The sequence below is a fragment of the Balaenoptera ricei genome, chromosome 10, assembly GCF_028023285.1.
Source record: "Balaenoptera ricei isolate mBalRic1 chromosome 10, mBalRic1.hap2, whole genome shotgun sequence".
NCBI lineage: Eukaryota > Metazoa > Chordata > Mammalia > Artiodactyla > Balaenopteridae > Balaenoptera > Balaenoptera ricei.
This window is the reverse complement of record NC_082648.1, coordinates 94,538,755-94,561,806: the sequence shown is the minus strand read 5'-3', so window position 1 is coordinate 94,561,806 and position 23,052 is coordinate 94,538,755. Positions and strand designations below refer to the sequence as shown.

At 45.5% G+C, this 23,052-nt stretch overlaps 1 protein-coding gene across 1 annotated transcript; it reads right to left on the bottom strand.

Moving 5' to 3' along the window:
* Positions 1–17,608: 17,608 nt before the first annotated feature.
* LOC132372699 (apolipoprotein L6-like) lies at positions 17,609–22,083 on the bottom strand. The gene is made up of 3 exons (XM_059934826.1): positions 22,050–22,083; positions 18,750–19,588; positions 17,609–17,889 (listed from the first exon to the last, which is right to left on the bottom strand). The coding sequence occupies exons 1-3, from the start codon at positions 22,081–22,083 to the stop codon at positions 17,764–17,766; spliced, it is 999 nt and encodes a 332-aa protein (XP_059790809.1). The 3' UTR covers positions 17,609–17,763.
* Between the last annotated feature and the right edge of the window lie 969 nt (positions 22,084–23,052).

Here is a 23,052-nt window from a genome sequence, read left to right as displayed (position 1 = left end):
CATCATTGGGAGCTCGCAAAAGGTTTGCCTGAGCGCCCAGATGTTATAGGGCTGGGCAAGGTAGCGCTCTCCCTTAATGCACCCTGTCCTTGTCTGCCTCGTTCACAGCTGGGCCTGGCATGATGCCCAGCACAGACGTGCTCAGTTAACATGTGTACATCAGATAACTTAGTGAACAGCACCTCTGGCTGGAAATGCACGCAGGCAACGGGCAGAGAGGGTTCAGCGAGGTGACTGGCAAAGGCCCAGGCCCAGGATTGCACGTGGTGGGAACAGCATTGCGAGGCACCAGCTTCTCACGATCAGGTGCTCCCTCCCCTTCTCCCACAGCCCGCCCATCCTGGGAGAAGGTGCCCCCCTGAGGGGCTCCCGCAACACCCCGTCCCCTTCGTCCTCCTCGTGTCCTACCATTGACCTCTCCTCCTTGTTAACGCCTTATCTGGGGTCCATCTCCCTGCTGGGCCCCCAGTGCCATTAGAGCAGAGACTGTATCTTTTCCCACGATCTCCTCAGTGCCCTGCGGGACCTGCCCTAAGCTTGTGCTCTGTGACAGGCAAGGGAAGATGTGGGCAAGACCCTTTGGAAGATGAATCCTGTGTCTCACAGTTTACCCCCCAAAACTTCCCCTGGTTATCAAGAAGCTAGGATATGTACCCAAAGAGTAAAAGCCTATTGATGCAGTAGAGCCAGAAGGAAGCTCCCCATGCCTTAATACAGTGGTTCCCAAACTCAACGGAATTACTTGCAGATCCTTGAAAACCTCCCAAGTCTGGGTCGTGTCCCAGATCAGTTAAATCCCTGTCGTTGGGGGGGTAGGACCCACCCACTCATCAGTATTTTTTGAAGCCTTGCCAAGTGATGCCAACAGGCAGACGAGTTTGGGAACGCGTCCTTAAATCCTCGGCCCCTGTCAAGGCCTCACTTAATTAAAACCTGTTGAATGAATGAATGAATGAATGAGGGGAAGGGAAAGGGGAGGGGCAAGGTAGGGGGAGAGGATTAAGGGTACAAACTACTATGTATAAAATGAATAACCTACAAGGATATATTGTACAATACAGGGAATATAGCCAATATGTTATAATAACTATGAATGGAATAGAGTCTTTAAAAATTGTGAATCACTATATTGTACACCTGAAACTTACATAATATTATACATCAGTTATACTTCAATTTAAAAAAAAAAAAAAGGCTAAATTAGCATTTTCTTTGGGAGATCTCTGTACGCCTAGGAGTTCAGCCCCTTTCCAACCTACATCTTAGAGCTCATCTGTACGTAGATGGCAAAGAAGCATAAACTTCCCAGCCACTCTTGGTAAGGGTGTCTGGACCATTTTCACAAGAAAAATTGTGATGCTGCATCCAGGCTCTTTGAGAAAGAATGTTGCCATCGGTCCGTGATGCTTTCTGAAAGCCCAACACAGAAGATAATTGGTTATCTTTTTCCTCTTTCACAGAGGAAAAAGCTGGTCCCAAGGGTGGGGTGACTTTCCCTAGATTATAAGCCAGGTAGTGATGGAATTAGGGTAAGAACCTAGGACTACAGCTTCCCAGAAGTCTCTCGTCTGCCTCCTTCGCTGGTTGAGGACAATATTCCTCTGAGAAAAGAAAAATCTCTCTTCCTTCACTCAAGGACGGTAGAGAAACATGCGCACAGGCACATTGGAAGTGACCCAATTAACTCTAGTCAAAGCTGGCTCATCAGACAGCAGCAAATGGAAAGGACTTTGTTTTGCACTATCTCAGGATTAACGGGAGCCGTGGGGGAAGAATCTAAAGAGTGGAAGGAGGCCAGGCCAAGGTCACAGATACATAGAGCAGATTGTTCCTGTCCTGAAAGGGCAGGAGAACTCTAGTTTGCATGATTGTGAAGATCATATAATTTAAGAGCTTGGAGTAGCCTTGCAACTCATTTTATAGAACCTTATGGACCCTTCAGCAACAGAAGTACAGCCTGTGTTAGGCAGCAGTCTATTATGAGAATAACGCTTCAGCTGAGTGCTATTGGAGAGTCTGAAGGTCATGGAAAGGTAAGTCCCAGCAGTTTGGATCTCAAGGCCAGACCCAGATGTTCTTACAGCTTGGTCAAGGGTGGAGGAAGGCTGGGGAAGGAGTGTTCCAGATGACTAGGGAAAATGGAGCAAATTCTGCTACTAGGAATCCATCATCCAACAGGCCAGGTGTTTGGACACCTGCTAATGTGCTTACCAAAGGTTGTTTTTGGTTTTTTTCTTTTGTTTGTTTGTTTGTTTTGTTTTGGCTGCATTGGGTCTTCATTGCTGCACGCAGGATTTCTCTAGTTGTGGCGAGCCGGGGCTACTCTTCGTTGCGGTATGTGGGCTTCTCATTGCGGTGGCTTCTCTCATTGCGGAGCACGGGCTCTAGGCATGCGGGCTTCAGTAGTTGTGGTTTGTGGACTCTAGAGCGCAGGCTCAGTTGTTGTGGCACATAGGCTCAGTAGTTGTGGTGCACGGGCTTAGTTGCTCCGCGGCATGTGGGATCTTCCCGGACCAGGGCTCAAACCCGTGTCCCCTGAACTGGGAGACAGATTCTTAACCACTGCGCCACCAGGGAAGTCCCTTACCAAAGGTTTTTTATTTACTTTCCTAAGGGATTTTTTTAGGAGAATGTGTGAATCCTTTTTTTTTTTCTTTTTTTTTTGGTACATCTCCAAATGCAAATGACGTTGCACGATCAGCTCTTCAGCCAACTTTGCTGGAACACATTTTTATGTTTCATATTATGAAGATGGTGACAGCATAGCAACAAAATTTGGGTATTAACAATCAGATTTCCTTCCTTCCTCCTTCCTTCCTTCAAATGCCAAGTGCAAAGTCTGTGCCAGGCACTGTTCTAGATGCCGGGATTTTGGCGGTTGGTGTTATCAGCCCAATAATCCCTGCCCTCACAAAACTCATGTTCTGGTACCTTTCCCCCCTAGACATCACTTTCCTATGATTACATTTCCAAACCAGTTTTTTCCAGCATCTCCTCCCAAGCCTGTGGCTCAAAGAGTAGCCAGTGTATTTCTTCTCTAGTCATCTCGGTCCAAAAAGCTTTAACGATGCTCTGGGAAAGTGGACTATCTAATTATAATATTTGGAAATAAAAAAAGCAAGGTTAGAATACATCAAAAATCTTAACGTCTCAAAAAATGTTGACGTCCCATCACTTTTGTCTAAGGACTTTATCCAAACAATTAAACTATGATAATATTCAATGCCAACTAGGATGTAGTAAAACTGGTAATCTCTTAGGTTACTGGTGGCAAAGTAGATTGGTGAAGGACTTTTGAAATTTTGATATTAAGTCACAAAAGCCTTCTGATAATCATCCAATAAGCTAACGACAGGCATAAAGATGATCAGAGCCATGTCATTTATAATACTGTAAACCGGAAAGCAAGTGAGTAATCATTCCGTCCAGCCCTCTACCATCTGTAATTCTGGCAGGATTGTCCAGTTTCTAGAAAGCCTTCCTAGAGATGAGGAGATCATTAGTTGGTCAATTGTTTGTTTTAACCAGATAGGTGAAGGGTAGCAGAATATGACACCCCAAAACATGCTGCTTTGGTTATTTGGTTATTGATTATTTTGAGCTGCCAGCACATGAATAAATACATGCAGAGAGAGGCTTTCTCTGAACTCCCGTTATCTGCCTAAAGACAGATCCTCCAAAAGGAACTCAATTGTCATAGGTTCGGCTCCCCAGGAGTTTCACTGACCAGGGAAAATTGACTCTTATCACAGGTGGGGAGAGAAGGCAACCCCACACCCAGAGAATCTTTGTCACAAACTATCACATCTCCCATCTATTCTTCTAAGGACCCATTCATCATTCCTAAAAATCATTTACTCTCCCCTAAGAGGTCTACTTCCCCCATCCCCTTTCCCTATTAAAATGGTATTTAAGACTGAATTCCAAGCCACCTTGAGGAGTTACTCATTTTCCCCTGGGTGTCTCATGTGTGCATGAAGTATATGTGTTAATAAACTTCTGTTTGTTTTTCTCTGGTTAATCTGTCTTTTATTACCGGGGTTTCAGCCAAGAACGCAGAAGAGTAGAGGGCAAATTATTTTTTCCTTCCCAACACAGGCAGCATTGCACAGTTACCCTCGTTTAAAGATTCTTTCTTCTGTTGCAGCTTCTTTTGTTGCTCAAAAATCACTTTAAATACATTTTCATTATAATTTGACAAAGATCACCCCCGATACCACCACAACATATCTCTCGATTTTATTCACTTACCTCCAGTTGTTTTTCCAATGTATATTCTTTTTTGCATGGCTTTTATTACATACTTACCATAGTGTGTCTTACTTTTAAAATGTAGTATTATAAGACAAGTATTTTTCATATTGCTACACAGTTGTCATAAGGATATTTTTGATGACTCTATGCCATTTCATCAAAAGGGTATGTACCTTCGTGTTTATAGAAACACTCCCTTATTGTGGCACGTTGGGGGTCTTCATGTTTCTGTCGCCCTTAAGAGTCCTTCATATAATGGCACCAACCCGTTCTGGTTGCTGCCTGCACTCTAATCAGTGATCAGCTCCATGTGCCCCTCTGTTCTCTGGCTTCGTGCAGTTCTTTGCAGAGGAACTCCCATGCAGGGGCTGGGGGTTACTTACCTTTCTAGTTAAACTTGATGAAGGAAGTTACCTGCTGTTGCATTTGCAAATGGGGACCATTGAGAAGGTCTGAAGATATATCCTGATTAATCTAGCAACACCGTTTGGCCTCCCAGGGCTTCTGGTTTTCATTTTTCTTTTAAGTAAAATTTGTTACTTCTTTGCATTTCGTGCCAACTTTATTTCCTTGATACCTTAAATTGTTTTGAGGCGATTATGAATAATATAACGCTGTGTTTTCTAACTTGTTTTTTTACTCTATAGAAATATTATTCATTTTTAATACTTCCCTTTTATTTTGCTGAATTTTTCCTAATTGTAATAGCTATGAAATGAATATTTCATGAACACCTAATGCTGGTTTTCTTTCCTGTTTTTTCAGTACTTATTTTTCTTATTTTGGTTCCATACTTTATTGGGTTAGCTTGAATTCTTAAATTATTTAATTTTATGAAATTGACTTCCAGTATTGTTGGCAGCTAGTTTACAAAAACCACTTCTCTTCATGAAAAGGCAGTATGTTTTATTCCTAGATTTAAATATTTTATTAGGATTAGGTGCTGAATTTTCAGACTCTAAAGAGATGGTCATAATTTTCCTTTTTTATTTATCCCATGAATATAGTATATTATGTGCATAAATTTCCATATATCAAATTATCCTTATATTTCATGGAAACCCCAACTTTGTCATTGCAGAATTTTGCATCAGTATGTTGTAGATTTATATTTTCTATTAGTGTGTTCAGTATGTTCATCTTAGAGCCACAAATGATAATGAGCTATAGTTGTCTTTCCTTGTAATCAAGGTTTATTATTAGTGTTATATTTGCTTCACAGAATAAACTCAGTAGCATATTGTGTTTTCTATTTCTGGGACAATTTATGTAGCATGAAAGTTGCTTATTTTCTGAAAGCTTAAAAAACTTACAGATTTCCTTACATTTGCCACATCTTCACGGGATGCTTTTGATTTTTTTAAGTTGTTAATGTGAGTCATAAACGTGACTTCATTTCTCTTCCCCACTCCTGAAAAATGGCTCTCCCAGCCCACCTCCACACCTATTCTTTTTTGAAGACTTGAGAAGTCATAACAAACCCTTGACGTTTCAAACTGCACTTGGTTCTCATTTTCTGTAAACAGGCATCTCTCATGTCCTTTGAAAAGGCATTTCACAGAAGTTGAAATACAATGGCCAGTAAATATATGAAAAGATGCTTAACATCATTAGTAGCCAAAAAATGCAAATTTAGACCTCAGCAAGACACCATTTCTTTGATCATTTTGGCAAAAGTAAAAAGAATGAAAGCATCCTATGTTGCTGAGAAAGACAGAGGGGCGTGTCCACCCTCAGACACTTGGTTGGAGCATAAAATGATATAACTTCTGGAAGGATGATGTGGAGTATCTCACAACATAAAAAGTACCTACGCCTGAAACTCAATACCCTCCCTCTAGAAATTCATCCTACAATGGCATGTACACAGAGAAACACATGTAAGGATGTTCACCAGTTCCTTGAAGTGGTAAAAAGAATGGAAGCAATCTGAAATATCCGTGCAGGGGGACTGTTTACATTAAAAGACATCAGTATTAAATAAACGCTTATGTATGTCTATTTATTTGTTTATTTATTTTTGGCTGTGTTGGGTCTTCGTTGCTGTGCACGGGCTTTCTCTAGTTGCCGTGAGCGGGGGCTACTCTTCGTTATGGTGCACGGGCTTCTCATTGCTGTGGCTTCTCTTGTTACACAGCACAGGCTCTAAGTGCATGGGCTTCAGTAGTTGTGGCACGTGGGCTCAGTAGTTGTGGCTCAAGGGCTCTAGTGCACAGGCTCAGTAGTTGTGGCACACGGGCTTAGTTGCTCTGCAGCATGTGGGATCTTCCCGGACCAGGGCTTGAACCCATGTCCCCTGCATTGGCAGGCAGATTCTTAACCACTGCGCCACCAAGGAAGCCCCAAAATAAAGGCTTATGGACGTGAAAAAGAACAAGGCAAATCTATATGAACTGACCTGGAAAGAGACACAGGATATATTAAGTAAAAGAAAAAATGTTGAAGAATATGATCTCGATTTTTTTTTAAGTATTGAACATGTGGCAGAAGACTAGGGGAAAATTCTGGCAGGAGATACAGCTGAGCAGGTTGCCAGGAGGGAAGACCCACACCTGTACCTTTCACTCATCTGTCTTATTGAAATTTGTTGCAAGAATCATGTGCTGATTTCATAATAAAAACCAATACGGTAAAAAAAAAAAAAAAAAGCGACATCTTTATGACTCACTCTTTTAGCATTATAAAATCTCCAACTTGGATAAAAGTCATTTAGTGCAAGGAACACTGCTGAGCACCTAGTAAGACAAACAAAGGTTGGATAAATTGTTGTTAAATATTAATATTGTCATCTATTTAAAAATTTATATGTGACAAGTTTTTCTAACCTGTTATTTTGGCCTTTTGTGGCATTTTATTTCAGAATATCTCTTGTAGGCAGAAAATTATTCCAATCTGATTTTCACCCAGTTTGATACTCTTTACTTATTAATGCTATTAATTATTATTATTTATGGTCATAATTGTTCCACTTTGATTCGAGTCACCCTATTTTAGGAATTCTGCTTTTTATTTCTTTACTCTCTTTTTATATTCTTCACAGGCAGGCATGGTGAATAGATTTCAGCATGGCTGCTCAGAACAGCTTCTGGAAGGTAGAAATGTCTCTGCTTTCTTATCTACATGTACCTGGTAAATGCCAGCTACTGGGGACACATTAGAATAAGGGCTCCTAGTTCATGATACTACGTTTTTTATGTTTAGAATCATGATTGACTCTCTCCCCTGTCCTGGCCTAGAATAGATCATGGGGAGAGAACTCTATTTTATTTTGGGGAAGAGGGGAGTGGGGAGTGAATAGGACTAAGGCAGAGAAGAAGCAGAATCAGGTCAAAGGATGGGGGTGGGAGACCCATGGCACTGAGGCGGTGGTGCTGGGTCTCCAGGAGATGGGCCGTTTCCTTACCGTTTTAATAAATATTCTCTGAGACGTCTGTGATTTATACATAGGAGTAGAGGTGAAATAGAACCCTGACTGTGTTTCACCACTTTCCCAGCTAGTTTCAGGAGTCATCCTATTTCCCGTTCCATCACATTTCTGCAGCTACAACGTATCTTCTGCTGGGAAAGCTCAGAATATCCCACTATCTGGGAAGAAGCTTGCTTTGCCTCAGTTCTCCCAAAGAAGGCATCAATCATACTCCTCTGGTTTAGATTCCCTGACACTGAGGGGCCACACCTGGCCCCGGCCATGGCCACTCAGGCCCGCACACAAATGCGGGGAACCCTATCTCTCTGCTTCCTCCTCCATCCTCAAGGAGTGGTTGCTGGCTGAGCTTCTCTGCCTCGCGCCCTCATCTCTCCTCCCTCCCTTCCCTGTTCACCAGCTGGAGGCCAGTGCGCTCCTGGAATCTGGGCTTGGGCTTGGAGGGAAGGAGAGGCTCTCTTGGACTGAAACCACATAATTAAACCCATTTTGCTAGAGACTCTGCTCTGGAGATTCAGGTCCAAACCAGGAGAAGAGGATGTGCTTTCTGCTTTCCCTCTGCCATTGTCTCTTGTGCTAATACCTCCGTCAAGGACCACTGAGTAAGGAGGTATGGCTGGAGCAAGGCCAAGTTCAGGCACTTCTGGGGGGTCCTGACTGCACAACCAGGTGATGTCCTCCAAACTGACCACAGAAGGCTGCCAGCTGAGAGTCGCAGGAGCCAGAGGGGGTAACACAGATGTTGCATTCTGCTCTGAATATACATTCTGATTTGGGGTTCATAAAATATGGTCCCTGTAGCTAAGGGACCCAGGATGAGATGTCTGTAATTGTAGGAAGGTCTCATGGGAAATAGGGCAGGCATGGGACATCAGACCCTCACCTTCACTTTAGGAGCTGGGATCACCCACACCCAGGGCCCGAGTCACTCCCCAATCCCCAGTGTCACCAGCTATAGGTCAAGACAGTGCACTGTGGTCAAAAGTATTTGCCGAGGAAAGGGGAGGGTTTCCTGGGTGGATTCCAGGCGGGGCTGCAGTCATGGTGCCTCCGAGGGATCCTGGGCATTCCTCTCTCTACAGATGACGATGGGTCCTGGACCAGAAGAGATGCAGCTTCACCCCGTAAAGGAGAAAACAGACCCCATAGTCATTCAGAGAGGCAGTGGCTTCAGACAGAGCTGAGACCTAGTGACTCAGGCCTGGGAGTTCACATGAAACCCATGGAAGACGGTGAGCTTAGAAGGGGAAAGAGAGCTGAGGATGGAACCCTGGGGAAGGGAACTGAGGAACAAAAGGAACCTTTTAAAGACTCTCAAAGGAAGTTGCCCAAGAGGCAGGAGAAGTAAGGGGAAGACTATTTCCTCTGACGTCAAGTCTCTCTGGCTCCATTTTAATATGATGACGCTCAGAAATTTTTGCAAGAACTTCTGGTGTAAAGTTATCAGTGTCTCTTCTCTTAGCAATTATCCAAAGCAGCAAAGACATGATACAGGCACCATCTATTAGAAATTAGGAAAACTAGGTAAAATAGATTAAAAGGATGCCAAAAGCAATGGGAAGGATCAGGGTTTGGGGAGAAAAGGGGAGAGGATGCTGATAATTGCAGATTTCAGAAAAAGTGGGCGATGAGTGCAGGTTTCAGGAAAAAAATGTGTCTCTTCAAGAGGAGGGCATTCCCACAGTGCAAAACTAAAATCTCCCCCCTCCCTTTTTTGGCTGTGCCACTTGTGGGATCTTAGTTCCCTGACCAGGGACTGAACCCAGGCCATGGCAGTAAAAGCGCTGAGTCCTAACCACTGGTCCGCCAGGGAATCCCCTAAAATCCTTTTTTTAAAAAATAGTAAGAATATAGTTCTCACTAAATCTGGATTGGTTCCAAGGAGCATTGAAGATAAGACTAAATGAGGAAACATAGTAAGACAAGTCATATTTGTAGGAAGTGATTGTTTGTCCTCGAGACAGGAAGGAGAAAAGAACCTGCATTGTGAAGAATCTGAAAACTGACCAATTCCATTGCCTGAGGAGAAATAAAGGCTGAACACTCATGTAGAAGGTTCTAGATCAGAAAGCACAGTTCTGCTAGTCTAGAACACAGACCAGGCTTCTTCCCTATTTGAATCTCCCACAAAAAGCTGGCCCATGAGAAAAAGCAACCAACACAAGGTCCACACAAAAAATATTAACCCAAGGGCTTCCCTGGTGATGGTGTGGTTAAGAATCTGCCTGCCAATTCAGGGGACAGGGGTTTGAGCCCTGGTCTGAGAAGATCCCACATGCCGCGGAGCAACTAAGCCCGTGCACCACAACTACTGAGCCTGCGCTCTAGAGCCCACGAGCCACAACTACTGAAGCCCGTGGGCCTAGAGCCCATGATCTGCAACAAGAGAAGCCACCGCAATGAGAAGCCTGCGCACCGCAACAAAGAGTAGCCCCCGCTCACCACAACTAGAGAAAGCCTGCGTGCAGCAGCGAAGACTCAATGCAGCCAAAAATAAATAAATAAAATTAATTAATTTAAAAAATATATATTAACCCAAGAACAACAAAAAACAATCAACCCAATTGAAAAATGGCAAGGCACTTGAATAGACATTTCTCCAAAGAATATATACAAATGGCCAATAAGCACATGAAAAGACGCTCAGCATCACTAATCATTAATGGCGATGCAAATCAAAACCACAGTGAGATACCACCTCATACCCAAAGGGTGACTCATAAAAACAAAAACAAAAAACAAAAATCCCAGAGAATAGCAAGTGTTGGCAAGACTGTGGAGAAACTGGAACGCTTGTGCATTGCTGGCAGGAATATAAAATGGTGCAGCCACTGCCAATGGTACAGCAGTTACTAAAAAATAATAAAATTATAATGACCATGTGATCCAGGAATTCCACTTCTGGGTATATATCCAAAAGAACTGAAAGTATGGTCTAGAACAGATATTTGTATATCCATGTTCATATCAGCATTATTCACAATAGCTAAAAGGTGGAAACAACCCAAGTGCCCACTAATGGCTGAATAAAAAGTGGTCTATCTATACAATGAAATATTATTCAGTCTTAAGAAGAAATTAAATTCTGACAAGGCAAATACATGGATGAACCTTGAAGACATGATACTAACTATTAAAAAAATGATTAAAGAAGAAAATTTAGGTGATACAAATAAACTTTATTTAACACTTCATGAAGCAGACAGCGTCCTTTTGGAGAAGTGTAAAATGGAGTGGAAGGCAAGAAGCGTCTATAGGGTAGAGAACAAAGAACAAGGAAGAGAAAAACAAAATATCTGATTGACTGAGGCCATATAGTCGACCTTGTTTGGGGTGAGAAGGCCCAAAGTTGGCTTGGTGTTCGGGGTTTGGCTGACTGGATATACTGCGTTTCCGGTCAAGCAGACCATTTACAGGAACAGGAAAGTTATCTAAGTTTCAGTTTACTGACAGGCACCCCAGGCAGGAGTATCTTGAACCTAGAAAGTTATTTCAACATAACTAAGTGAAATAAGCCAGTCACAAAAGCCAAATATTGTATGATTCCATTTATCTGAGGCACCTAGAACAGTCAAAGTTAGGGACTTCCCTGGCGGTCCAGTGGTTAGGACTCTGCTCTTCCACTGCCAGGGGGCCTGGGTTCAATCCCTGGTCGGGGAACTAAAATTCTGCGTGTCACGTGGTGTGACCAAAAAATATATATATATTCAAATTTATAAAGATATAAAGTGGAAGGGTGGTTTCCAGGGGCTGAGGGGCAGGGAGAATGGGGAGCTAGTGTTTAATGGGGACAGAGTTTCAGTTTGAGAAGACGAAAATATTCTGAAGATGGATGGTGGTGATGGTTGCACAACAATATAAATTTGCTTAATGCCACTGATGAAATGATCAATTTTATGTGATATATATTTTGCCACAATAAAAAAATTACAAGACAAAAAGGAAGATAGTGATGACAACAACAAAAACAAACAGCAGATTAAGAACATGCACCAGAAAAGTGAAGCCAAAAAGCTGATGAAAATCGTGAACAATTATTTTGCAATTAATTTTCTTAAAGTTAGTGAAGCAATTTCCTCTACAACGCAAGGTTATAAAACAGAGATCTGAGGGCTCAACGGAATCACAGCCAGACAACATGAGGAATTCACTGGAAACTGGTAGAGCTTAGGAAAGAAAAGAAGAGAAAAGTAAATCTGTCACAAAAGCAAATGCTTACTGGAATTCATACAAGAAGAGACACTACTTAAAAAAAAAACAACTAAGCAACACCAAAGACAGAGATGAGAAAAGTAAGCAAAATGAAGTGAAAATGAAATGCTAAAAAGGTTTGGCGAAAATACATGAAATAAAGGCAAAACTCCAACGTACACTCATTGGAATCCCCAAAGAAGAAAACTGAGAAATGTGAACAGAACAAATATCTAAAGATAAAATGCAGAAAAAAAAATTTTTTTCCATAATAACCTTCAGCACAAGAACAACTGAGCAGCAGCTACAGAAGCTGCAAGGATAGAAATCTTCAGGGGGTCTGCAAGTGGGTGTGCGTGTGATAATTTTGTAATTTTCATTTTCCAGGTTAATTTTCGGCATGCTCTTAGTTCTCAGGATTATAGAAGAAAAGATGTTTTGACTCACGATAGCTTAGATTTACTTCTTAGAATTCATCTGGAAACTGACAACGGTTTTATCTTTCAACTTTGTGTTCAAAACCTATTTACCTTTTACATGTTCGTTATAAGAGATGACACTTCAGATAAGCAAGAGAGAGGATACAAATCTCTTTTGCTTCCACCACTCACGACAGTCACCATACAAAGGAGTATTTTGACTGGCACGTTATTTAATAAAGGACTTGACATCCATTTTCTTCCATGTTGCTCCAAACAACATGTAAGGTCAGTGCGTTTATGTTCCTCACATCTCACAGCCAAGGAAAGGCCGGCTCAGTGGGGGGAATGTACTCACCCAGGCATCTCTCCCGGTGAGCGCAGCACGTGGATGCAGGTTGGTCCACGTTTTGCTTCTATGCTGGGTCCCCACAACTTCAAGACACATCTCTAACTTTGGAAAGTGAGGCAGATGTGATGAGACAGCTTTGAGCTGTGTTTCCAAGGGTCTGGGCCACAGCTGACCACCGTCTGCAGTGTTGTCTGGGCAGTGGACAAAGCTCTCAGGAAAAAAATAGCTGCTTATCACCAGGTCGGGGGAGGTGCATACGTATTTTGGCCTTCTCATCAGGAAAAGGGCTCAGACAGTGAACAGGTCAGAGGAAAGAGTGTCTTTACCTTGGACCAGAACCACGTCCGAGGACAGCTCTGCTCCCTCCCTTTCAGCTGCAGAGAAAGGATGTCCCAGGGATGCCGAGGCTTCCTCACGGAGCAGCACTTCTCAGACTTAACGTACACACGGGTCCCCAGGGGTCTTGTCTGAGGGCTGATTCAGCTTCAGATGACTGAAGTTCTGCACTTCTAACCAAACTCCCAGGAAGCTCTGCTGTTGCCAGTCCTAGATCAAACTTGGCAAGAAACGCTTCTCAGGATGCCCCTGGCTTTCAAGTCCAAGTCCAGGCTTTTTACTATGGCCCCTATGGTCCACTTGACGTGACCCCTATTTCCAGCCTCCACCTCCATTTTCACTTCTGCATGGTCCCCTGATGATCACAGGGCCCGTATCCAGAAAATTTAAAGAACTCCAACAAGCTCATTTAAAAAAGAGAAATAGTCCAATAGAAAAATGGATGAGAAACTTGAATAGGCCCCTCATTCCTGCCCATTGGAGGGCAGACAAAAACTCACAAGGTAGAGGGGGCTGTTGTTGACCACACTGGGAATCCAACTGGGCAGAAGCCACCTTCAGGGAAAGCCTCAGCTGGGAAGCTGGCTGGGGCATTTGTGGAACTCACAGGAAATTGCCTCTGGGGCTGATCTTGAACTTGGGACATCCTTGGAACTCATAGGAAGTTGTCTCTGGGGCTGATGTTGAGCTCCCTGGCTGTCCACCTGATGACTGAGCTCCACTGGGATAAGGAAAGAGGCCACACCCTTTCCCCTGCAGTGTGCCCTCTACTGACAAAGCTTAACCCAGAGCTAGCTGGCAAAGGAGAACGGTCAAGAGGGTCCAGTGCTGGGTCCCAGGCAGTGCACTTAAGGGTGGATTTGGAGCGGAGAAGTAACACATTGATAACTGGCACAGGGACAAAATGTTAATGGTTGTGAATCTGGGTGAAAGGATACGTATGGGAGTTCTTTCTACTATTCTTGAACTCTTCTGTATGTTTGAAATTACTCCTAAATTAAAGAACGTAAATAAAAGAATACCATTAGCTGAAACTGGCCAAAATAAGACATTGGGGAGGATGATTTCTTGATTTTAAAAACTGCACTGGACTCTAGAAGAGAATTTGATTTTGGTCTTTGATTCTTTTGGACTTTAAAAGATTTTGATTTCTTTTAATTTTTAAAAGGTTAGGAAGTAACGGAAGGACCCAAACTTGGGTCTGCTCACCCATGCGCAGTAAAGTCAACCTACTGACACCGAGTTGTGTTGAAGGAAAGTGCAGCGTTCAGTGCAGGCACCAAGCAAGGAGTCTAGGCAGCTAGTGCTCAAAAGACCCAAACTCCCCAATGGGTTTCAGGGACAGGTTTTTAAAGACAAGGTGAGGGAGGTGGGTGGTGCAGTGTGTGATCAGCTCGTGGATATTCTTCTGATTGGTGGGTGGTGAGGTAATCAGGAGTCAACATCATCAACCATCTGGTTCTAACGGGTCTGGGGTCTGCATGCTTGTGGGTAGCATGCAGTTAACTTCTCCCACCTGGTGGGGGCTTCAGTATCTGCAAAACAGCTCAAAGGACACGGCTCAGAGTATTATCTATAGCCACTGAGAAGGAACGAAATGTTCTTGACTTTGTTTAATGGCTAAACTATTATTATTTTGTCTTGCTTGACTGTTTTCCTTTCTTTTTACATTTTCTCACTTCTCTGATTAATTTATTCTCTGGAGCTTCAGGAAGGCTTAGGAGGCTAAAGTTCTTCTACAGACAAGAGGCAGGCAGCGGACACTGGGGGGTGTAGGGGGAGTGTATCAAGGGTGTCTGGTAGCTGATTGCTCCCTCTCACCAGGGCATGTGATTGCATGCGTCTTCCTCCTCTTCCTAAACTGTAGATTACACCTCAGAACTAATAGGTTTCTCAGAACTCCTGACTGACTGTGATGGAGGGCCTTGTACCACCTCGGGGGCACTCATGAAGAACCCCACTTAACCCAGAAGAGAGAGGAGGACAGTGGTGGGTGTGGGGTTGCCCTGGGTAACACAGGGAGTTGATGGGCTTCTCTTGGCCAGGAGGGCAAAGACTTAACTAGTGGGGAGATGAAATGAGGGGACGGAGTTTGTTCACCAGAATTCCAGGTGATGTAGAAGAGCATGCTTCTGGGAAGTAGATCCTGATAGGGAAGCAGCTGGGTGCTGAAGGCATTTCAGGGAGGAAGAGAGCAGAGGAGCTGCTTGGGCTGTGAGGCAGGAAGTATGGGCCAGAGAGAGGGGGCAAGAGGAAAGTCTTTTTTCCGGAAGCTTCTGCTCCTGTGGAAGAATCTGGGAACCAGAGAAGCAGGTGACGAGGGAAAGCTGAGCCTCTCCCGCCCCCTCTGGTGCTGGCTCAGAGCATTAGTAAGGATTCTTCAAGTTTCTGTCAAGGGTATTTTCTCCCAGATTGCTGTGAGCCTGGCGCTGCAAATCTGCACCCAGATGGAGTCCTGGATTTTATTCAGGCTACACTTATTTTGTGGCTGAAGAAACCAAAACTCAGAAATGGGACCAGGCAAATAAGTGTCAGAGATGAGCCTTGAATTTCCATTCTGATTCCTTCTTTTCCTTTTTTCTTCGAAACTTTCCACAAAACAAACAAAACCCCAAGCCTCGTGACTACGTATTTTGTGCAGGTATTATTTTTTTTTTAATTTTTTAATTTTAAAAGAATATTTATTTATTTATTTGGCTGCATTGGATCTTCACTGCGGCATGCGGGATCTTTCATTGCGGCGAGTGGGCTCTTTGTTGCGGCGTGCAGGCTTCTCTAGTTGTGGCGCGTGGGCTCCAGGGCCCACGGGCTCAGTAGTTGCAGTGTGCAGGCTTAGTTGCCCCATGGCATGTGGGATCTTAGTTTCCTGACCAGGGATCAAACGCGCGTCCCCTGCATTGGAAGGCAGATTCTTAACCACTGGACCACCAGGGAAGTCCCTGTGCAGGAATTATTATTGACAATGTTTATTCGGAACTTTAAGGATGCTCACGCACACGAAGAGAACAATATTAAATGGGGCGAAAGCTGTTTACTTACTGTTACGCTCATGAAAATATTATAACAGCAACAAAAGCAGGAACCACATGGCCTGGGATGACTACTTAAAACCCCTAGATCATAAGAGAGTTCCCATAGCCCATCCTAGACACCAGCACCAGCAAAGGCACATGACCCAGTCCTGACCAATCAGAGTGGGTCCCTGGACTTTTGCCCCTCCCCTTTCCATGTGGGAGTCCCCCAGCTGGCAGCAGGCACACCTAGAGGTGCTGAGGCCACGGCGCCTGAATGTGGCGGAAGCCTGTCTGAGAAGTGGAAAGACAGATGCTTGATGACATTTTTTTTCAATTTAATTTATTTATTTATTTATTTATTTATGGCTGTGTTGGGTCTTCGTTGCTGTGCGAGGGCTTTCTCTAGTTGCGGCAAGCGGGGGCCACTCTTCATCGCGGTGCACGGGCCTCTCACTATCGCGGCCTCTCTTGTTGGGGAGCACAGGCTCCAGACGCGCAGGCTCAGCAATTGTGGCTCACGGGCCTAGTTGTTCCGCGGCATGTGGGATCTTCCCAGACCAGGGCTCGAACCCACGTCCCCTGCATTGGCAGGCAGATTCTCAACCACTGCGCCACCAGGGAAGCCCTTGATGACATTTTTATCCTCTGGATCCACACACACCTGAAGCCCACTGTTCCCCTAAGCTTTTTAAGTACATGAGCCAATAAATTCCTTTCTTTTTCATATGCCAGTTTGAATCGGTTTTGGCCACTTAACAAAGTGATGACTGATATATGTCTAATTAAAACATTGTAGGTACAGTCAAGAGAATATTTTGCAACATGGAAAAGCAATGTCTATAAAAACTCTGTGAAACATGGAAGGGTAGAAAATATTGCTAAGTGAAAACAACAAAATGGAAAGTTATAGATCTGTAGGCAAATGAGGGAGTTGAGAATGTAAGAGAAAGAAAACTCAGTGGGTTACAGAAAAAAAATCTACTCTACAATGCAGCCTCGAGAGAGGGTCCCCAGCAGGCAGTAATGCCCAAAGCAAGAAAAGCACAGGAAGAAAATTCTCCACCAAAATACCAGCACCCTTGATTGGGGCATTATTTTTCCCCCTATTCTTTACTTTCCTGAATTTTAAAAAGTTGTATTGAATGTCCATACACTACTTTTAAAATAGCAGCTGAAACATAGAAAAGAAAAAAAATAGGTGTAAGATGGGTGAACGGGGAAGCCAGGAGAGTTCCTACAGGTTCCCGTGTCTTGAGGAGCTCCAAGAACTTCTGTTGTGGGGAGGATGGAGGGGCTCCTTCCTGATGGGAATCAGGCTGAGCAGGTTCCGGTGACATCCTTTTATGTGCAAACCCAGGATCTTCTCCAGTGATTACTGCCCAGGTGAGGGAGGGGGAGGACAGAGAGCCAACACAAGCTGAGTTGATACAAAAGAGAGAACACAAGATACCCTTCATTCCCGGAGCCCTTCTGTCTGATGTCAGCACTTAATATAGAGCCTGGGGTCAAACAATACACGTTTCACAACGGCTGACTCTGCATGTGAGGGAGGGAGCAGGGCCGCTGGAGGAGTCCAGGAAATGAGTTACACACATGAAGGAGGGAGGGATGGGACAGGCTGACCTCCCTTAACTTACAGTGTGACACTCACCGCTGACAGCGCCCTCAGGACCCTCGTAGACCTGTCAGCTGCTGAGTCTCCAGGCATTGCCTCTGCCAACCTTACCCACCACCGCCGTGGTCCCCTTTTCTTCCACTCAGAGGCCCCTGGGCTCAATTGCCTTCATCCTCTCCTGTCCCCTGGGATCCTGCTTTCCCACGCCTGGCTGGTGGCAGAGGTACAGTCCCCATGGTTTCTTCCGAAGAGGAGCTCACAGGCTTTTTTTCTTGGGAGAGTTTCTGGAAAACACACACACACACCAATCAAAGGAAAGCTACAGAAGGCTCCTATGCAGCATGGCGTGGAGATCCATGCAGCATGGAGGGCTCAGAAGTCAGGCTCCCGGGCTGTCATCCTGACTCTCCCTCCACATAGTCGCAAGCATTTGGCAAGTGACATAAGCTCGCTTATGAACACCACAGTCTGGGGGGTTAAACAGCAAAAATGTATTTTCTCATAGTTCTGGAGGATGCAAGCCCCAGATCGAGGTGCTGGCCAATTGAGTGCCCGGTGAGGACTCTCCCTGGCTTGCAGACGGCTACCTTCTTGCTTTGTCCTCACAGGGCCTTTCCTCTGTGCCAGTGCAGGCAGAGAAAGAGAGATCCCTCTGTGTTTCCTCCTCCTCTTATAAGGACACCAGTCCCCTAGGATTATGGCCCCACCCCTACAAACTCATTCAACCCAAATCACCTCCCAAGAGCCCCATCTCCAAAAAGTCACCTTGGGGCTTAGGGCTTCTACATATAAGTGTTAGGGGGACACGTTTCAGTCCCTAACACTCCCTGTGGCTCAGTGTCCTCTTCTGTACAACTGGGAAGACCCTCTTCCCAGCACATGGACCTCAAGGAGCATCGAGGAAGAAACGGAAGGCATGACCAGGTCTCTCCAGGACTGGTGCCACTATCTCCAAGATGAACTTGATACCGTTTGGACCTTCAGGGCCACCAGATGCCCCATGTCCTCGGGGACATCCATGCAAACTCCACACACACACACACTGGCTTCCTCATCACCCTTCCCATAAACCCTGGTGCCCAGAAGCCCCAGTTAAAGCTTCCCCCTCCTCCAGCACCACCCACGAGGGAAACCACAGCCTCACCTTCTGCTGCAGGCTCTCATAGCACTGGGTGAACTCTGCCAGCTTCCTTTCCAGCTCCCAAGCCTGCGCCCTCAGCTCTTCCGCAAGCTCGGATGTCGCTCCCTCCTTCAGCTGCTTCCAGTCTTTCAGGAGGGAGGCCAAGCCCACGCTGAGGGAGAAGCCAGCCATTGCGGTACCCAGCAAGCGAGCTTTTGTCTTCATCACCAGCGTGGTACCTTCAAAAGCCCTTTGCACCTGCCTGCTCCTTCGGGCTGAGACTTGGCCAGTGGTCAGGAGACTCTTGGCAGCAGTGGCCAGGCGCGGGTGGGCCCTGGCTATCTGAAAGGCACGGATGCTCCTCTGGATATCCTTGATGGTGCTGTCACAATTCTGGACCACCTCTCCGGCGGCCACGACATAGGCTGCCCCAGCTCTCCAGAGCCACGGGAGAGCATGGCCACGGGTGGGCATTAGGCTACCGACATAAGCTTGGGCTTCTTGACTGTGAAAGCGTTCCAAAACGTTGGTCAAGATGCTGGTGACCTCCCCTGCTTTCCCCAAAACTCTACCAGCAGCGGAGAGTACCAGGCTTCCTCCTGCTATTGCCGGAGCGAGGACCAAGCCCAAGATGCTCATGGCTCCTGAGACCACAGCGATGGAATTGGCCACCATGCTGGTCTTGGTGAGTGTTCTGTGGGTTGTGTCGACGTGGTCTGCAAGGGCACGGAGCTTTCTGATGCCCACTTCCAGCTCCCCTTTCAAGATGGGAAACTCTTCCAAAAATATTCTTTCTTCAGCTGACAGGTCACTATCTTGCCACTTCACATCTTCATATGGAAGAATGTCATCTTCGTCCCTGTGGATGAGTGAAATAAAGATTTTCAGTCTCCCAGATGGGAAAGCCAAATTTGTAGTCAAGCCCGTGTGGTTTCTGGATGTTCTCGCCCCTCCAGTCTTTAAATCCTGCCTGCATCTTCCTAACATCTCTGTTAGCTCTAACTCAACTGTGAAAAGTCCCAGAGCATTGTTGGGAGCTGCTGGTTCCCTGAAGAGAACACGTAAGAGGGAGATCTGGAGGGAAATGGGAGAAACGTAGCCCTGGCCAAGAGATGGAAGAGGTGGATTAAAAGAGGGACTTTTTCAACCTTGTTCAAAGAGGCTATGGAACTGTCACGAGGAGGGGCAGTGGGAAATGCTAAGATCCAAGTCAAGATAAGGAACCTGGGACTAATTGCCGGGAGGGAGAAGTCTGGGAAAAGTAGGAGGAAGCAGAGACCAGGTTTTGGGCAGGAGGTTGGGAGTCCTGTACGCGTAGAGGTGAGTGAGGGGGAAGAGGCGCCATATTGTATAATGCATCCCCCACTTTGATGACCTTGTTTTTTTTTCAGCTTGTGGGATCTTAGTTCCCCGACCAGGGATCTAACCCTTGCCCCCTGCAGTGGAAGCACAGAGTCTTAACCATTGGAGCGCCAGGGAAGTCTCCACTTTGATGAACTTGAATTCAGCGCTCTGCTGTGCCTCAGGAGTTGCACACTGAGAGCGCTGAGAGAAATGATTGCTAAAGCTCTGAATGTTCTCCTTGGCACTTGGCCGGCTTTCCTTGCTCTCTCGAGCAGAATTGGTTCTTCATGGAAGAAGTCAGGGACAAAAGGACCCAGCCCCTTTCCCCATCTTCTCACAGTAGGCAGTACTGAGGGATTTTTGCCAGCCCAGCTGAGTGTGGCTTTCATAGGACAGCAGTCTCGGGGGAGAACAAAGCCCTCTCCTTCAGGCACTTTCCTCGTGCCAAGGGCCCTGAGTACACTTCCTTCAGGGCGAGCTGAGGAGGCCTGGTGATAACACAGATTCCCTGCCCACAGGAGGGTGTCAGAGCTGGAAGGAACCCTGAGGAAGATCTAAGCTTCCTATTTTACTTTTCTCTGGAGGAAACAGAAGCCCAGAGCGGGGCAGGGCTCTCACACAAAGGAAGGTGTGAGGTTGACATGGAGCTTTGAACGGGGACTGAGGGCTCCAGACCGTCAGCACATTCAGTTCTTCCTCTCGTCGGACAGTTGATGTGAGGAATTCCTCACTGAGCTATATGTACACGTGCCTTTTAATCTCTCTTCACACACGCACACACACACACACAATTCCTCAATGGAAAAGGTTAGAAACCAAATATACTACCAGGGAAGCCTTTAGTGTTAATGAAGTAATTAATTTAGGCCCAGTTGTCAGTTAACCCGTAGCTGTAAATCAGTTGACAAAGCAAAAAGTACCCCGGGACTTGCAGTGGGGAAGGGGCAGATGACAGCAGGGAGGGTAATCCTGCTGACAGACCCCCAACTTCACAGACGCCACCATCCAGCCCACCCTGATCTCTCTGCTTCCTCAGGTTTGTAGGGACGAAGAGAAACAACAGAGAGGTTTGTACCTGCAGAGATCAACAGCGCGGGGGGGAAAGCGGGGTGGTGGTGGTGGGATGAACTGGGAGATTGGGATTGACATATATACACTAATATGTATAAAATAGATAATAAGAACCTGCTGTAAAAATAAATAAATAAAATAAAATTCCAAAGGAAAAAAAAAAGATCAACAATGTCACTTTGCATTCACTGTGAAGTTTTGTCTTTCACGTGGTTGGGAGCTTGACTTCGCGTGTGTGTGTGTGTGTGTGTGTGTGTGTGTGTGTGTTTTGTGGGATCTTAGTTCCCTGACCAGGGATCGAACTCAGGGCCCCAGCAGTGAAAGCACCGAGTCCTAACCACTGGATCGCCAGGGAACTCCCTTCTTGTGTTTTTATATTAAACTAAATGCACCCCGCATTAGGCAATGATGCCTCCTGACATAGTGAAATTGCAATCGAGTTCTATGACACCTAATTCCCTCAGCAGACATTTGCTGATTGTCTGTATTGGGCTGGTGATGCTACAGCTGCTGATGAATGGACACTTGGGCTTAAATTCATGAATGCAGTAACACTAAAGGGCCTTTTTGGTGATACCTGAACCTCACAGAGGTGAGGCCTGAGGGGGCAATTTCTGACCTCAGAGTCCTATTACCCAATGTCATGTCCCCGACAAGAACTTGACTTGTGCTCCAAAATATTTAACGTAGCTGGGGGAGTATTTTTTCCCCTGGGAGACATATATACGTAACGGAGACCAGCTGGAGGGCAGGGCATACTTTATGCCTGATGCTCTTGGAGCACGTTTGTCGCGTGTCGTGAGGATGCCTAAGCATTTCTGCAGAAGTAGCCCTTTCCCCAGGGAAAAAGCGCTCTGGGTTCCCTTTGCAAAGCGACACCAGCCTTGCATGCTTTCCCTGCCTGGTTGTCCAGCAGATTCTGTGGCATCAAATCCGTGTTCATTTTGCCTGTGGGAGAATGAGAGCTGTCACCACAAGTCAAAGGATTTTCTGGTTGGAAACAAACCAAGTTTACTGCAGGGGCCACGAAACCATATGAAATTCAAGTATGGAGGGATTTTAGATGGTGCGGAATCAGGATAATAATAAACACACACTGTACAAAATATTTGCAAACTGCTGTTTTTACATTTTATGTTGAGGTGGAGCTTATCTAGGATAAATACTCAAAAGGAAGTCCTCAACTCAGTACATTCTGACATTACACACCTGAGTCATCACCTCCCAGATCAAGATAGAGAACAGAAGATTCCCTTAACCCCCTGCCAGTCAATCCACACCTGACCCGGGCGGGAGGTAACCACTATTCTGATTTCTATAACCATTGATTAGTTAGCCTGGTCTTGAACTTCATGTCAATGGAGTCATTTGTTTGGTTTCTTTCGCTCCACACAATGTCTGTGAAATTCTTTCATGTTGTCGTGGTTTTAAAAACGTTCAGTAGGGCTTCCCTGGTGGCGCAGTGGTTGAGAATCTGCCTGCCAACGCAGGGGACGCGGGTTCGAGCCCTGGTCTGGGAAGATCCCACATGCCGCGGAGCGACTGGGCCCGTGAGCCACAACTACTGAGCCTGCGCGTCTGGAGCCTGTGCTCCGCAACAAGAGAGGCCGCGACAGTGAGAGGCCGCGATAGTGAGAGGCCCGCGCACCGCGATGAAGAGTGGCCCCCACTTGCCGCAACTAGAGAAAGCCCTCGCACAGCAACGAAGACCCAACACAGCCATAAATAAATAAATAGACATTTAAAAAAATAAAAAATAAATAAAAAAAAATAAAAACGTTCAGTAGCTTTAAAAATGTTTACCATGGGCTTCCCTGGTGGCGCAGTGGTTAAGAATCCGCCTGCCAATGCAGGGGACACGGGTTCGAGCCCTGGTCCCGGAAGATCCCACATGCTGCGGAGCAACTAAGCC